At 34.4% G+C, this 18,770-nt stretch overlaps 1 protein-coding gene and 1 pseudogene across 3 annotated transcripts in view; one reads left to right on the forward strand and one right to left on the reverse strand.

The window, feature by feature from the left end:
• Positions 1 to 2,292: 2,292 nt before the first annotated feature.
• LOC125157828 (uncharacterized) overlaps positions 2,293 to 18,770 on the forward strand; it is a 412,592-nt gene continuing 396,114 nt past the window's right edge. For all 3 annotated transcript variants that reach the window (XM_047844867.1, XM_047844868.1, XM_047844869.1), the window contains exons 1-2: positions 2,293 to 2,482; positions 4,207 to 4,353. In XM_047844867.1, the coding sequence (XP_047700823.1) occupies positions 4,275 to 4,353 (79 nt within the window). In that variant the 5' untranslated portion in view covers positions 2,293 to 2,482; positions 4,207 to 4,274. The remainder of the gene's footprint in view (positions 2,483 to 4,206; positions 4,354 to 18,770) is intronic.
• Positions 11,451 to 12,265, reverse strand: LOC125157682 (UPF0547 protein C16orf87 homolog; annotated as a pseudogene).

Here is an 18,770-nt window from a genome sequence, read left to right on the forward strand (position 1 = left end):
TGGCTGGCTTAGTTGGTGGAGCATGCAACTCTTGACCTTGGGATTATACTTGGGTGTACAGATAACTTAAAAAAATAAAATCTTAAGAGAAAAAGGAAAAAAAAAGTGGATCTCCCATAAATGTCAGAGAGGTGCTTGACTTCACTTGTCTCAGCATTCCAGCAAATGTTTTTTATTGAGAAATCTGTGACCACTTGTTGCTTCCAGGTTAGTTTTCTTCTTTCCTCGAACTCATATTCACTCTGAGAGTGTGTGTGTGTGTGTGTGTGTGTGTGTGTGTGTGTGTGTGTGTGTAATCTCATGAGAATCCTTACAGTAGCCAACAGATATTTGGACAGTATCTTAAGGGAAACAAACTTTTCACGGCTATTATGGGCAGTGAAAGGTGAAGACAAACTCCCTGTCAACAGGCCCCTCCCTGCACATTGTAGGCCAAGAGCTACGTCATAGAAACTCCCGGAAATGCACCAGGCTCTAGGGGCAACGCATGCGCAGTGCGGGGCAGTTGAGAACGCCCTTTTCCAGACCCAGCTGCCGGTTGGTAGCTGTGGGGATCGTCTCCCCGCGTCCTCAAGCTGACAGGGTAGGGAAAAAGGCAAGTAATAAGACTGCTTACTGTAGCCCTTGCTTGTGGCTGTAGAGGGAGGTGTTTCCTTTTCTGAAGAGCCTCCCTTCCAAAGCCCTAAACGGCGACGCGCGGTCTGACAGGAATGAGGGTACCTCTCCATGGGAGGTGGCTTACAGTAACTAACAGGGAGGAGGGGCGGGTTTAGTGTGAGGGTGACCACGCAGCCCCTGACCCCACCCCCAGGCTCATGTGGTAAGGCCGCCTTGGCCTTCAACCTCATCTCTGAGCCTCACATTGTAGATGGAGGTCCGGATAGACTAGTGGCCGATCTTTGGGTGGGGACAGGGCTGGAAAACTGTCTTATGAAAAACCAAGATGGAAAAAGGGTGTACGGGAGGGTTACATTGGCCAACTGACAACTCACTGAGAGTTGGCAGATTGGTTGATGCTCGTGAAAATCTTCAGAGACTCCTTCCCAGGAACAGCATGAGGCAGAACTAGGACAAAAATAGGAGTAGGAACAAGAGTTCAGAAAAGGTTGACTTCAACTAAACACGAGGAAAACTTCCCAAATAATTTTAGCTGTTGGCAAGCTCACGCTGCTGCCTCATCAAGCTCTGTGCCACTCTTGTGAAAGCTATCCCAACTGTCGAATTCCAACCTTTTGGTTAGATATCACCTCTATTTTTTAAAATCCCGAGTCGATGATTCTCCCTTTATAGTAATAATATAATAATCCATCTCAGCATTGTTTATATTATTCTGTTATGGAAAAAGAAATTCACCATGCTCAGAATGGCTGATGATATAATTTAGAATTGTTTGTTTTGAATCGTATTACTTTATTGTCTGTGATATGGATAATAGGACTTCTGTGGTTGTGCGTTTAAAATACATTAGGCTTAATTAAAATGCTAACACTTAGGGGACATTTAGCGTCTAGTTTATCCCCCTACATAGTCCTATAGACCCAAGCCTTTCAACATAAAGGAATGTAATTGAAAAAAAAAATTTAAAGCTAGTCAACATTTATAAAAATAGACACTGAAGTCTTGAGGAGGGAATTTTTCCACTATCTTAGCTCATTAACTTTTACTTATTTTTCGTGTTTGTTTTACAAGTTTTGTTTACCTCCTTTCCTTCCCCCCCCCCCTTTTTTGTTTTTAAGCAAAAAACAAAAGTTTTTTAGCTGAGAGTTTTTAAACCTGAGATGAAACACCTTGGTCAATATTTTGCATAAACATCTATAGGGAATTATAAGAAGAGAAAATAGGCACTAGTCCTCTGAACTGAATTTAAATGAAGAAAGCAATGGAAGTTGGAAAGGCCAAACAAACAAAAAGAGAGAGAAAAAAGTCATTTAGGTAGATTCAAGAAATAATGTAAATGTTAAATAGCAAAAAACAAAAACAAAAACAAAAACAAAAAACAAAAAAAAACCCTCAAAAAACAAAAGAATAGAGAAACCACTGCACACCAAAACCCCCTTTCCTCAAAATTAGAGGACTTTAAGTGATGTTGTACAATTATATAAAACACAACCACATCTTTTAATCAATGAAATTTCCTCTGCCTGACACATTGTAAGTGCATCATTACCCATTTGTTGAATATGCTTGAAGAAAATGCAACTTTTGCCTGTTTAACCAAGTCTCTGCTGAATGCAAGAACTTCACTATGTATTTCTGTCTATTAACTTTATTTATTTTTATTTTTTCAGAATAACTGAAACCTATTGGAGAGTCACTTCACCTCTGGAGGCTACCCAAATCTTCTTTCCTTTATCCACCACCCACACTGTGTACAGCCTCTCCTACCCTCACACCTCAGGTGAAGGTGAAATCAGAGAATGATCAGCAACTTGCTCGTGTTGCCAATTTCATCATGAATTTTAAGACTACAGATAATCTGACTGTAAGCATCAGGATTCTTTCAGATCTTCCTATTCCCCTAGCAGCTCTCATTTTCAGTCTGAGCTTGTCCACCAAGTATATAACCCTAATGCTTGATTGGAAGTTCTAGAACTGTAACAAATTGGAGTTTCAAAACTATCAGGTAACCACATGTGGCTATTTAAGTTTCAATCAATTAAAATTAAATAAAATTAGGAATTGTGTTCCTAAGTCTCACTAGCCACATTTTACATGCCATATGTGGTCAGTAGCTACTATGTTGAATAGTGCAGATGTAGAATATTCTAACATTGCAGGAAGTTATGTTGGACAGTGATGCTTTATAAAGTTTGTCTGCCTCTTGTCATTTCTGAAGTTTAAAAGATATTCAGATTAAAATCCAATTTTCTTGAGGGGCAAGATAAAAGTAAACACAAATATGCTGTAGTAGTTCAAAAAGTGCTATGAAAGGCAGGGCCTGAGTTAATTGGCTGAGTGAAGAGGATGATAAAACATGGCAGCCCACTCATCTAATATGGTCCTACTTCTTTTGTCTGGGAAAGTGCTACCCATATCCAAGTTTTTTTCAGAAGTGGACTTAGCTGTAATTGTAGACCATTTGTTTAACGTGAACATCAGTGATTTACATTTGTAAAGCATTTGTATATACAAGGTCATAAAATTTAGTTTAAAGATGGTAAAATGGAAGGGGAGAACAATTGATTCTTCCAGAATTATCACAATTACACAATATTACTTTTAAAATTGTCATTACTATGTCCTTTGTATCTTGGTTTCAAAAGCTGAGTAATATAGGTAAGGAAAACTGAAAGCTGCAACAAATTGGAGTTTCAAAACTACCAGGACTAATAATGATTCACATTTCCATAATGAATGTTTTACATTTTAGAAAGTGTTCTCCTTCCCATTTGTTTTTCTTTCCATAGGTCTCACAAGACACTCCTGATGTAGGCAGGGAAGATATTATTATTTTTCTCTCGAGGTTCTTTTCTGTCTAGTTTGGCTTAACTCAGATGCCACCTGCTGCGTGAAGCTATCTCTTTTCCTTGCAGTTAAACATAAACTCCTTAGCACTTTTTCTGTATAGTACTTGTCTTAATGCTGTTCATGTGCTTTTTATCTTTCTTAATAGATTCACAATTTTTGTTTGACAGAAGTTGTATCAGGTTTATATTTGGTTTTTATTTTTTGGCCTTTTCAATTTTATCTCATTGAGGTAAAATTTACATAACAAAATTAACAGTTTTAAAGTGTGCAATTCAGAGGTATTTAATATATTCACTATGTTGTACAACCATCACTTTTATCTAGTTCCAAAACATTTTCATCACCCAAAAAGGAGCCTTGTACCCATTAAACAGTTTCTCTTCCCTATTCTCCCCGGCTTCTAGCAACCACTAATCTTTCTGTGTCTATGTATTTACCTATACGGAATTTTTCATCTAAGTGGAATCAGACAATATGCAACCTTATGTATCTGGCTTCTCTCACTTAGCATAATGTTTTCAATGTTCATCCACATTGTATCATGTATCAGTACTTCATTTGGATTTATATTTGAGGTTTTGTATTTTACTAAAGAGGTGTTCAATACATATTAATTAGTTAATTGATGGTGGATTATTTTATCCCAAACTCCACACCTGACAGCATATGCTAATATAATGTAGTCTGTATGAACAGATAATGCCTGAACCTGATTAAGTTCTGTTATTTCACTCTTAGCTACTTGGATTATCTAAGTCTTAACTATTAACCACCAGAGGATTTGCTCTATTTATCCATCCTGAGACATGGCACAATCATTTAATCTTTTTCAACAAGATCCTACTGTGACATCCTCTCCTACTGAAGTTCGTGTGTGGATAGAAGGTAAGATGTTTTGAAGTATCTTAACTCTGCACATCACTTCTCATCTTTTGCATGCTCAGCTGACAAGATTTCACATATTATTTTGCAGTCTCTTACAGAAAATGCTTTAATATTAAAGACTTGAACCTTAAATCTGTAATTTTAAGTTCTTAACATTGTTTTAATAAACACATCCCAAGAATAATTTCCTTGCCTTGATTAATATCTTTTTTGTATGAACATTGGAATTAATGTATTATTTTTACTTAACATATTAATGTGTGGTTATATGTGAATATTAGAAGCAACCAAATATTCTAAAATAATGACATTAAACAGTAAAACACACTACTTAAAAGATATGATTTACATTCTTCTATTGGAATGAGCCATTGCTGACTGAAGAGGATGGATTGTATAAAGGAATAGATGCAATGAAAGGAAGAGTGAAATGCAATTAATTTAAATAATTTTATTATTAATTATAATTTATTACATTTAATATATAGTTTACATTTGAAAGCAAAGGCTATGCCTGCTTCTATCACTTACTGTTTGCATTAATAGTTACTAAAATAATAATATATCCAATGATTTAAGAGGTGGGAAAGATCCAAAGTGTTCTTTATTATCAGCTGTCTTTATTAGCGTCATGCTAAGGAGCACTTTAGGAAAGATTGGCGATGTTTACCACTTTTAATTACAGAAACTCTTCTAAAGATGATACTATGAAGCTTTGCTCTATTGCAGTGTTTTCTTTATGTATAGCTGGTTTAGCATATTCTGTTGTGTTAAGTATAATGGATTAGACACTACATAGATGAAAATAATATATTATCATTACAGATTTATACTATCTTTTTAAAGTTTTATTTCCCCATCCATAAAATTCAGTGCAGTAAGATTTCCCTCCCAATACATTGAATTCATACAGTTTTATAGCATGATATATGTGAAAATTTATTATAAAGTAATTTCAATTATGTGAATAAAATTACTTTAATGCAGAGGAATTTCAAATGAAAAATAAACTCCAAGTTTTCTTGAATCATGCTTTAATCCTAACTTTTATAATTTTTAACATCAGGAAACTTAAATATTCTTTCATCACCCTCACTAACTTAGGGAATAAAGTATTGGTTCCTGCCTTTGGAAGGAAATTCCAAGTTTTCTTAGCTGCATTGTTATTTTTTTCTGAGTAATTGATTTTAAACTTCAGGCCTTTGCATTTGCAAAGGTAGCATTATTTTCAGTAGCATTTGCAAACTACTGAAAATAATACTAATGCAAGAAGAAATGTCTTCTTTCCCCTGTGATTCCGTAATATTTCCTTTGCTTTTCAAAGCATTTTGTGCCTATCACTGTATTTGTGTGTGTGCGTGTGTTTCATCTTTTCACTATCAAATTGAAAATAGTTTAAAGGCAAAGTGTAATATTTTACTTATCTTTGTATCTCTGACAACACTCAGCACAATACCTTGCAAAGAGTAGGTACTTAGCAAATAATTTTATTATTGACAAAATAATGACTTTAATATTCCAGTTCTCAGTTTTTCCTATAAAATTGGCCTAATGCCCCAAAACTTTCAGGTTGCCACTCTTAGTTAACTTTTGTTTGGTGATATTGGCATATTCTTAAAACAATAATTATAAAAGAAAGTAATTTCAAATAAGCAGGCTATGAATTATAGATACCAGACCTCAATACCTTATTGGTATCCTAGCTTGGATTTGGTCTTTGATTAGTGGTAAGTTACAAAATTACTTTAAAAAAAAACAGTTTCTGTTATATGGGCAGAAAATCAAGGATGATTATAACAGTTTGACTTACTGGAGACCTTTTCACACAGTTAATTTAGAGGGAAAAACCTAGAGCAGTCTAGCACTATTAAAACTGAGAATGCCAGAGGTTTTTTGTATTTTTTGAGTAAATACCCAATAATGTAATTACTGTTCAATTTTTAATGTTTTGAGGAACCCCCATACTATTTTCCAGAGTGGCTGCACCATTTTGCATTCGCACGAACAGTGCAAGAGGTTTCCTTTTTCTCTACATCCTTGCTAATACTCGTTTTCTGTGTTGTTGATTTCAGCCATTCTGACTGGTGTGAGGTGATATCTCATTGTAGTTTTGATTTGTATTTCCTTCATGATGAGTGATGTTGAGCATCTTTTCATATGTCTGTTAGCAACATTTTTATAGATATGTTTTCTGAGGCAAGAGAAATTAAAGCAAAAATAAACTATTGGGATGACATCAAATAAAAGTCTTATGTACAGGGAAGGAAACAATCAACAAAACTAAAAGACAACCTACTGAATGGGAGAAGATATTTGCAAATCACATGTCCAATGAAACATTAGTATCCAAAATATATGATTTGTTTTTAAGTAAAATAATTTTCTGGATTTTAGTACAAATAGAAAATGTGATTTAAATTTGACAGTTGGAGCATTTGAATCTATTGAAAGAACATAAGCTGAGTTTGGATCCCTAACTTCTAGGCTTGATTGTACCATTAAACCCCATTGTGACTATAAACAAGCCACTGTGACATTAGGATTTCTAAAGTTTTTTTTTAATTGGTTTTCTTTCTTTCTTTCTTTCTTTCTTTCTTTCTTTCTTTCTTTCTTTCTTTCTCTTTCCTTCCTTCTCAAACTGGCAACACACATATGTATGTCTGAGAGGTATATTGCAATGAAAAATAATAATCAATAATAACAAGTTTTGGAGAAGGTTAAGTACAAAATAAATGTGACAAGTATTTTATCATTGTTCTACTTATGTTTATCCAACTATCAATTACACTATTGTTATTGTTATGCTAGTGTTACACTGTCAGAAGCACCAACATATTGTTACTATTTATGGACTCTTGGATCTTACAGGTTTAGAAGTTGTTAGATCTATCTATATGTGGATTTTAATAGCAAAGCCAGGTGTATCTCAACTTAGAAAACATTGACTAGGGGATAATTTTCATTAAGAATACATTTGTTTGTCTGGAAGAGATGAATTAAGGTAGAGAGCTTGCAAAATTAATAAATTAGGAAAGATCATAGTAATGGGCCATAAGGGCCTCTCCCTTCATTGATGATGTACATGCATATTGTCAAAATCATAAGCTATACAGGGTGTATTTGATAGGGGGATCATTCTGCTATAGTGACTATGACAATAGTGAGTTTATTATTCTGGAAGATACCTGTGAATGAGCAGAGGGCTCATATAAGTTGAGAATGGTAGGTATCAAAACATCAAGAAAGAGACAAAGTAATTGTTATAGCTTATTCCCTGAAATAATAAAAATACATATATAGATTTTGGGAGAGGTTGAGTACAAATCACCAGTTATGAAATCTGATGCAGTAACAAGAGAGAAAATTTTTATTTGTGGGTAAAATTCTTTCAAGTGATTCTTAGATTACATTTCAGAAATAACTGGCTGTGCTGTCTTTATCTCACATGTGAGGCTAGTATTGAGTAGTAGGATAGTGATAGACACCCAGGGGGAAAAAAAAGATGTCACCCTTCCTTGTCTCTATCATTATTCGAGCTCTGGGTATGGAGATTTGGTCCTGATAATTAATACTGAGTTGGGATGACTACAACTGCTATTTAGAGACCACCTATACCAGATTTACCATAGTAAGTTATTTACATTCAAATTGTAAGTTAGGCACTTGGGGAGCTGCTTTAACTTTCAGAGTTCCAAATGCTATTGCTGGGTATGTTGATGTAATTGTTTTATTTAACAGTCTGTTAGAGATCCCAGAAACCTATGCTATTGCACAGAAGATGATTTCTTAAACATTTAAGTGTCATAAATCCTAATACCTTTGAAAATCTGATGAAAACCTAGATTCTCTCCTTTAAAATTTACATATATGCTCTTTTTTGCATATCATGACAATCAGACAGTTTATACACCCAGTATTCCAGACCAAGGAATGCTTTCACTAGGTAATGAATCGTTAATGGGTGATAAGCAGATCTTTCTTCCCATTTCTTCTCAACCTTTTCCCATACTTCTAAGCTTATTGCTCAGATTTAGAGCACCTAAACAGTCTCTCCTAACTGAAAAGTTAAAGTTGGATAGTATACATAAAGCAAAAGAAGCATGGAGACATAAAGACTAGGAACAGATTCCTGTCATGAAGAACAGTCACTTCCCTTATTGGTTGCCAGAGTTATCAAGTGGGTAAGAACCACCCATATGTTTATATATCTGCAGTATTTTTACAGTATTAATATCTACCACAGTTTGAAATAATTTGTGTAACTGTTGTTGTTTCTATCAATTTCTTTTTGCCTGCTTGTAGGCTTTTTGCTTTTTCCCTGAGTGGTTGATGGAAAAGTGACCATATACACAGTAATTTCTCAGTATCTGTTTTAGTTTTCTTCCAAAGCAGATCTTCTTAACATCATCAAAGACTGCATTTCTTCACCAAAAAACACGGCATTGTAAGACTTCTGTGCTTTCTTCAATCCCCACCATGCCCTTAACAATCCTGAGCTGAGCTTTTTCACAAAACCAAAGTGATCTATATTTATTTCTGGTAATGGTCTATGGGTAAGAGGACTGAAAATATCTGAATATCCAGTATATAAATTGAATAGTGAGTCCCTATTGAAAAGAATAATATTTATTTGTAGAATCCAATCTTTCCCCTCAGTCAGAATGGAAACTAAAGGTCTCAGTTGTTTTTTTTTTTTTAAATATATTTTACATTTTAGGGCAATTTTAGGTTTATAGCCAAATAGAGCAGAAAATGTAGAGAATTCTCATATATTCCCTGTTCCCCCATATGCACAGTCTCCCCCACCATCAACATTCCAAGCCACAGTGATGCATTTGTTACAATTGATCTAGCTACATTGACACATCATTAACACCCAAAGTGATAATTTACATTAGGGTTCACTCTTGGTATTTTACGTACTGTGGGTTTTGACAAATGTATGGCATGTACCTACATTGTAGTATCATATAAAATAGCGCCCCCAAAAGTCTCTGCACTCTGTTTATTCATTCCCCTTTTCACCTGAAGGGAAGGAAAAATTCTTCCTCTACCCTTCAACTGAATTGAATTAAATTTACATAAGACAGGTTAACAGGAATAAAAAAAATGGAAAGTTTTGTTACTTGTGCAAAGAGATGCAATATTGAAATTGAGACCTAAAGAAATGACCAAAGCAGGTAGTTCTTATACTCTTTAGACAAAGAGACAATAAACTTGTGAGGAATTGACAGGATAAAGGAAACAGATGTTTTGGAACTTTAATCCCCTAAGGCATTCCAAGTATTTGGGCTGAGGTACTAGGTTAGTTAAAAAGGAACACAGTTTGTTCCTGTAGCTTTCTCAGCTATAGAGCTACTATCTCTGATAATAAGAATGTCTTTTTACTTCTTAGTACAGCCAGAGTACTTTTCATATGAGAGCTTTATTTCCTGCTTTTGTGGGACAGGGGAGGGTCTGAGTGTCCTTGCACTGGCTGTTAAGTAACTTTTATTTTAAAATTTTTTTTTTTTCCTTCAACGTTTTTTATTTATTTTTGGGACAGAGAGAGACAGAGCATGAACGGGGGAGGGGCAGAGAGAGAGGGAGACACAGAATCAGAAACAGGCTCCAGGCTCTGAGCCATCAGCCCAGAGCCCGACGCGGGGCTCGAACTCACGGACTGCGAGATCGCGACCTGGCTGAAGTCGGATGCTTAACCAACTGCGCCACCCAGGCGCCCCACTTTTATTTTAAATAATACATATGTCAAAGTGGCACATTTTGAGGTGGCCTGCCCTTGGCCCCTACACAACCTAACCATTGGTAACTACTTATCTTTTTACTGTCTCCATAGATTCGCCTTTTCCAACATGTCTTGTAGTTGGAATCATATACTATGTAACCTTTTCAGATTAGTTTCTTTCACTTAGTTACATGCTTTTTAAGGATGTTGCATGTCTTTTCATGGTTTGATAGGTCATTTTTTTTTATTAGTTTCAATATTTAGGCTTATTTTTTTTCCAGAATGAGGTTAAGTAACAATTTAAATAATTATCAGGTTGTATAAATTAACATCCATTCAGATAAAACATTGCTGCTTAAAAGTGGCTATATTTTGTAAGTAATAAATATATTTTATGTTTAAGCTAACAGGCACCATCTTGAGAGCAGAAAAAGTTTTTTTTTAGCCAATAAATAAATTACATTCAAGAAAACAAGATTTTTATATATAAAATATGATATTATGATATATCCTTAAATGGTTTTCTTCACATAGCACCCAAACTTCCCAAATGTCTAGAAAGTATCTCCCAAAATATAACTCATAACTTAAGTCATAAAAATAAAGGCCAAGAAAAATCAATTTAAGACAAAAATTTACATTCCCACCTCATATGTGGAACTTGAGAAAGTTAACAGAAGACCATTGGGGAAGAGAAGGGGAAAAAATAAGTTCAAACAGAGAAGGATGCAAACCGTAAGAGATTCTTAAATACAGAGAACTGAGGTTATGGGGGGGGAGGGGAAAATGGGTGATGGGTATTGAGGAGGGCACTTGTTGGGATGAGCACTGGGTTTTGTATGTAAGTGATGAATCACAGGAATCTACCCCCAAAGCCAAGAGCACAGTGTATACACTGTGTTAGCTAACTTGACAATAAATTATATTTTTAAAAAGACAAAAATTTACAGTTTATATTCTTCATTCTCCATTCAATAAAATATCAATGGCAAATTTATTGAAAGTAAATTAACTGTATATATGCGATTTGTTAGTGCTGAAAATCTGAAATATATATTTTTAAAACTCTCTTTATCTAAGGTCTTAAAATATTGCATCTCTGGTGACAAACCCGATAACCATCAAGCATTTTATTTCCCTAGTTTTCATTCTTTCACTCCCACCTCTACCCCTTTATCCTTTAACACCCATCCATTATTTTTGTTTGTTTGTTTTTGGTAAATATACTTATATCCCAACACAGAACACTGACAGTACTCCTTAGTAAACAAGGAAATCCCAGAACAGTCCAAGCCTACAGCTTTGCTCCCAAAGTGTGGCACAGGCTAAAGGACAGGGAAAAGAAAACAAGCAATGACCCTTATTGATGCAATTAGAATTCTTCTGAGAATCCACAACTGTTTGAAAATTTGTTGATGTAATCCTGAAGAAAGTTTCAACACATTTTGCATAAAAATATCAGAGAGTAAGTCTTTTTTAAAAAAAAATTATTTATTTTTGAGAGAGAGAGAGACAGAGCACGAGTGGGAGAGTGGCAGAGAGTGAGGGAGACACAGAATCTTAAGCAGGCTCCAGGCTCTGAGCTGTCAGTACAGAGCCCAATGCAGAGCTCCGACGCAGAAACTGCAAGATCATGACCTGAGCTGAAGTCAGACGCTTAACCTACTGAGCCATCCGGGTGCCCCAGAGAGTAAGTCTTTGATAATTTTCTATGTATTTCTGCCAAAGCAATGGAAAACACAAAAGTCTTTTCATCAGAGAGGTTAGCATATATGTCAATTACCTTTTCCTGTTTCTCTCTTCCTCATGCTTTTTTGTTTTGTTTAGTTTTGTTTTTTGTTTTTCTTATGTGTTTTTGTTTTGTTTTTGCCAGGTACAGTTTTGGGTCTTCCTCTTCCTTGTCTGATATGATCTGAATGGCTGTTACTTGAGACCTCTTTCTGTTTTCTAAGTCTTTATTTACTGTAGAATTTATCTTCTCTCACCTAACTCTCTCTTTTCACCTTATCTTGGCCTCATGCTTGTATTCTGCAGAAGGTGGTGATTTTTCTGGGTCTTTTGCATTTAAAAGTTTTCTGCTAATATGTAACCACAGAGACATGATTTACATGCAACAGGAATCTGTTGGTCACACTCTGGGCACGATTTGGTGGCCATCTTAACTTTTTTTACTTGAGTTGCAGACATGCTCCTCTCGCAGCAGCAGCAGTGGCTGATAGTTCATTTTTTACTGCTGGATAATAATTCATTGTCTGAATGCCCTAAAGTTTATTCATTCATCTATTGAAAAACAACTTGATTGCTACCAATTTTTAGCAATTGGGAATAAAGATGTTATAAACATTTGTGTGCACGTTTTTGTGTGGATGTGTTTTCAATTACTTTGAGTAAATACCAAGGAATGTGATTGCTAGGATCTTATGGTAAAATATGTTTAATTTTGTAAGAAACTGTCAAACTGTCTTCCAAAGTGCCTGTATCATTTTGCAATCTAATCAGAAATGGTGAGAGCTCCTGTTGCTTCACATCCTCATATTTATTGTTGTAGTTTTTAAATATTTTATTTAAATTCCAGTTAGTTAACACATAGTTTAATATTTGTTTCAGGTGCACAATTTAGGGATTCAACACTTATAAACAACACCTGGTGCTCACTGCAAGTGCACTCCTTAATCCCCATCATCTGTTTGACTCATCTGCCCCCAACATACCTACCCTCTGGTAACCATCAGTTTGTCGTCTGTAGTTAAGGGTCTGTTTCTTGGTTTGCTTCTCTCTAACTCTTGTTTCCCCCTCCCTTTACTTGTTTGTTTGTTTCTTAAATTCTACCTATAAGTGAAATCATAATGTATTTGTCTTTCTCTGAATGACTTATTTCGCTTAGCATAATACTGTATAGCTCCACCCATGTCATTGCAAATAGCAAGGGTATATTCTTTTTTATGTCTAAGTAATATTCTATTGCATGTGTATACATATACACACACACCACGTCTTCTTTATCCATTCATCAATCAATGGACATTTGGGCTATTTCCAAAATGTGGCTATTGTATATAATGCTGCTGTAAACATTGGGGTGCATGTATCCCCTTGAATTAGTATTTTTATATTCTTTGGATAAACAGTAGTGAAATTGCTGGATTGTAGGATAGTTCCATTTTTAACATTTTGAATAACCTAGATACTGTTTTTCACTTTCCTACACCATACACAAAAATAGATTAAAAATGCATTAAAGACCTAAATGTGAGACAAGAAACCATTCAAATTCTAGAGGAAGAGGCAGTGCCCTCTTTGTCATTGGCTGTAGCAACCTCATATCAGATATGTCTTCTGAGGCAAGGGAAACAAAAAAAATAAAGTATTGGGAATTCATTAAAATTAAAAGCTTCTGCACAGTGAAGGAAGCAATCAATAAAACTAAAAGGCAACATACAGAATGGGAGAAGATATTTGCAAATGACCTAAGAAAGGGTTAGAACTCCAAGTATATAAAGCACTTATAAAATGCAACACCCTAAAAATGAGCAATCCAATTAAAATATGGGCTAAAGAGGGGCACCTGGGTGGCTCAGTTGGTTAAGCATCTGACTTCGACTCAGGTAATAATCTCGTGGTTCCTGAATTGGAGCTTCACATCATACTCTGTGCTGACAGCTCAGAGACTGGAGCCTGCTTCGGATTCTGTGTCTCCCTCTCTCTCTGTCCCTCCCATGCTCATGTTCTATCTTTCTCAAAAATAAATAAACATTAAATAAAAAAAATTGGCAGAACACATGAATAGAAATTTTTTCCAAAGAAGACTACAGATAGCCAACAGATACATGAAAAGATGCTCAGCATCACATGTTTGCTCTTATCAGTGGTTTGATTTGGAACATTCTGATAGGTGTGTAGTGGTATCTCAAAGGTGTTTTCATTTACAGTTCCCTAATGTTTTTGAAAAGACTATTCTTTCTCCATTTTATTGCTTTTGCTCCTTTGACCAGTTAACTATATTTATGTGGGTCTGTTTCTGGGCTATTCTGTTCTATTGATCTATTTGTTGTTGTTGTTGTTGTTGTTGTTGTTGTTGTTTCACCAATTTCACTCTATCATGATTACTGCAATTTTATAGTAAGTGTTTAAGTCAGTGTCAGTCTGTCAACTTTTTCCCCTATGATATTGTGTTGGCTATTCTGGATCTTTTATCATTCCATATAAACTTTAGAATTTGTTGATATCCACAAAATAACTTGCTGAAATTTTGATTGGGATTATATCAAATCTATATATATCAATTTGGGAAGAACTGATATCTTGACAATATTGAATCTTCCTGTCTCTAAACATGGAATATCTCTTCATGTATTTAGTCCTTTGATTTTGTTGATCAGAATGTTGTAGTTTTCCTCATATAGATCTTTTATATATTTTGTTAGATTTATACCTAAGTATTTAATTTATTGAAGTGCTAATATAAATGGTACTGTGTTTTTAATTTCAAATTCCATTTGTCCATTGATGGTATATAGGAAATTAATTGATTTTTGTGTATTAACCTTGCATCCTTCAACCTTGCTACAATTGTTTGTTAGTTCCAGTTTTCTTTTACAGATTTTGTTATATCCCATCCAAGTACTAACCAGGCCCGACCCTGCTTAGCTTCCGAGATCAGACGAGATCGGGCGCGTTCAGGGTGGTATGGCCATAGACTATATCTATACCTATTTCATTTTTTGGAGTCCTTAATATAAATGGCATTGTATTTTAAATTTCAGATTCCACTTGTTAATTTCTGGTATATAGGAAAGTGGTTGACCTTTGTATAGTACCTTGTATCCTGCAAACTTGTTAGAATCATTTATTACCAGTTCTTTTTTTCCAATTCTTTTGGGTTTTCTATATAAACAGCATGTCATCTGTGAACAGAGTTTTATTTCTTTCTTCCAAATCTGTGTATTTTTTATTTCCTTTTTTTCTCTTATTGCATTGTCTAAGACTTCCACCTTGATGTTGAAAGGAGTGGTATGAAGGGACATCCTTGCCATATTCCTGATCTTAGGGGAAAAGCTTAGAGTTTCTCACCACTAAGTGAGGTGTTAGCTATATAGCTTTTTGGTAGATGTTCTTTATCAAGTTGAGGAAGTTCCTCTTTATTCATAGTTTGCTCAGAGTTGTATTATGAATTGGTGTTGGATTTTGTCTAATGCTTTTTCTGCATCTTTTGATATAATTGTATGCTTTTTTTTCTTTAGACTGTTTATAATATGGGTAACATTCATAGATTTTCAAATATTATACCACTAGCCTTGCATACCTGGGATGAATTCCCTTTATCATGGTGTATATTTATTTTTATACATTATTTGATTCAGTTGGTTAATATTTTGCTGAAGATTTTTGCATCTATGTTCATAAGAGATAACTTGTCTGTTATTTTATTTTGGTGCTTTGTCTGGCTTTGGTATTAGGCAATTCTGGCCTCATAGAATGAGTAGGGAGTATTTCCACTACTTTTATATTCTGGAAGAGATTGTAGAGAATTTGTGTAATTTTTTCCTCAAATAATTTGGCAGGATTCACCAGTGAACCCATTTGGAACTGATGCTTTCTGTTTCGGAAAGTCATTAATTATTGATTCAATTTCTTTAATAAATATAAGCCTATTTACATAGTCTACTGTTGTATGAATTTTGGCAGATTGTGTCTCTCAGGGATTTGGTCCATTTTACCTAGTTTATCAACTTTGTGTACATAAAATTGTTCATAGTATTGCTTTATTATGCTTTTAGTGGTAGTGGGATCTATAATGATGTCCCCTCCTTCATTTCTGATATTAATAATTGAGTCTTTTTTTTAGTTAGCTTGTGTAGATGCTTACCAATTTTATTAATGTTTTCAAAGAACCAATTTTATTAATGTTTTTGGTTTTGTTGATTTTCTCTATTGATTTCTTATTTTTAAATCATAATTTATGCTCTAGTTTTTATTATTTTTTCTGCTTACCTTGGATTAGCTTTTACTTTTCTTTTTCTAGTTTCCTAACATGGAAATTTAGATTATTTAGTTTAGAATTTATTTTTTTAATGTACACATTCAATGCTCTAAATTTTTCTCTAAACACTGCTTTCACTATATCTCACAAGTATTTATTTATGTTTTATTGTTTATTTATTTAGTTTTGAGAGAGAGAGTGCACATGCATGCACAGGGGGAGGGGCAGAAAGATAGGCAGAGAATCTGAAGCAGATTCCATGCTGTCAGCACAGAGCCTGATGTGAGGCTTGATCTCAGGAACCATGAGATTATGATCAAGAGTTGATCTGAAATCAAGAGTATGATCTGAAGTCAAGAGTTGGACGCTTAACTTACTGAGCCACACAACTGCCCCATTTCACAAATATTTATAAGGTGTATTTTCACTTTCATTTATTTCAAGATAATTTTTAAATGCATCTGGAGATTTATCTTTTGATCCATGCATTAGAAGTATGCTGTTTAATCTCTAAAATTTTTGAATTTTCCATATATCTTTCAGTTATTGATTCCTAATTTAAGTCCACTGTTGCTTGACAGCAGACATTGTATAACTTTTATTCTTTTAAATGTTTTAAGGTGTATTTGATGATCCCAAATATGGTCTACATCTGGTAAATTCTAAATGAGAGCTTGATAAGAATGTGTATTCTGCTACATTTGAATGCAATAGTCTGTAGATGTCAATTATATCCAGATGATTGATGGTGCTGTTGGTGATTGATGGTGCTCATTAATTTTATGAGGACTCAAATACTCCATTTCAGATAAATGTATGTTAAAGTCTCCAAATATACTATTGGATTTATCTATTTATTCTTGCATTAGATCAGTTTATGCCACATGTATTTTGATGCTGTAGCATTAGGCCCATAATCATTAAAGATTGTTATGTCCTCTCGCGGAACTGACCTTTGTATTATTACATTATTCTCCTCTGTCTGAAATTAATATAGTTACTCCAGGTTTATTTTGATTACTGTAAATACAGTATATCTTTCTCCATCCTTTTACTTTTATTCTATATGTTTCTGTATATTTAAGTGTATTTCTTATAGACAACATAATGTTGGATCATGTTTTTTCGTTTGTTCTGACAATGCCTTTTAATTGTTGTATTTAGACCATTGAAATTTAAAGCTAATTATTGGTATAGTTTGATTAATATCTCCTGTATTTGTTACTCATCTCTATTTATTACCCTTGATTTTTTAAATTTGTATTGTCCATTGTGTTTCTACCTTTGTGATTTTAACTAAGAATTTTGTATGATTTTATTTTCTCTTCTTAGCTTATCAATTATATTTTAATTTTTTATAGTTGCTTTAAGTTTTAAATATATATTTATAATTAATCCAAGTCAACCTTCTTTTTTTATGATATCAAAATTTTATTTTATTTTTAATTGTATTTTTTAAAAATTAGTTAGCATATAGTGCAACAATGATTTCATGAGTAGATTCCTTAATGTCCCTTACCTATTTAGATCATCTCCCCTCCCACAATCCCTCCAGTAACCCTCTGTTTATTCTCCATATTTAAGAGTCTCTTATGTTTTTCCTTCTCCCTGTTTTTATAATATTTTTGTTTCCCTTCCCTTATGTTCATCTGTTTTGTCTCTTAAAGTCCTCATATGAATGAAGTCATAAGATATTTGGCTTTCTCTGACTAATTTTGCTTAGCATAATACCCTTCAGTTCCAACCATGTAGTTGCAAATGGCAAGATTTCATGCTTTTTGATTTCCAAGTAATACTCCATTGTATGTATGTATATATATATATATATATATATATATATATATATATATATATATACCACTTCTTCTTTATCCATTCATCCATCGATGGACATTTGGGCTCTTTACATACATTGGCTATTATTGATAGTGCTGCTATAAACATGGGGGTGCATATGTCCCTTCGAAACAGCACACCTGTATCCCTTGGATAAATACCTAGTACTGCAATTGCTAGGTCATAGGGTAGTGCTATTTTAACTTTTTGAGGAACTTCCATACTGTTTTCCAGAGTGGCTGTACCAGTTTGCATTCCTACCAGCAATGCAAAATAGATCCTCTTTCTCCGCATCCTCACCAATATCTGTTGTTGCCTGAGTTGTTAATGTTAGCCATTCTGACAGGTGTAAGGTGGTGTCTCATTGTGGTTTGATTTGTATTTCCCTAATGATGACTGATTTTGAGCATTTTTCATGTGTCTGTTGCCCATCTGGATGTCTTCTTTGGAGAAGTGTCTACTCGTGTCTTTTGCCCATTACTTCTTGTATTATTTGGTTTTTGGGTGTTGAGTTTGATAAGTTATTTACAGATTTTTTTTAATATTAAATTTATTGTCAAATTGGTTTCCATAAAACATGCAGTGCTCATCCCAACAAGTGCCATCCTCAAGACACATCACCCACCCTCCTCTACCTCCCACCACTATCAACCCTCAGTTTGTTCTCAGTTTTCAACAGTCTCTTATGGTTTAGCTGCCTCCCTCTCTAAGGTTTTTTTCTCCTTCCCCTCCCCCATAGTCTTCTGTTACATTTCTCAGGATCCACATAAGAATGAAAACATATGGTATCTGTCTTTCTCTGTATGACTTATTTCACTTAGCATAACACTCCCCAGTTCCATCCACGTTGCTACAAAAAGCCATATTTCATTCTCT

This window comes from Prionailurus viverrinus, chromosome X (assembly GCF_022837055.1).
Source record: "Prionailurus viverrinus isolate Anna chromosome X, UM_Priviv_1.0, whole genome shotgun sequence".
NCBI classification, from domain to species: domain Eukaryota; kingdom Metazoa; phylum Chordata; class Mammalia; order Carnivora; family Felidae; genus Prionailurus; species Prionailurus viverrinus.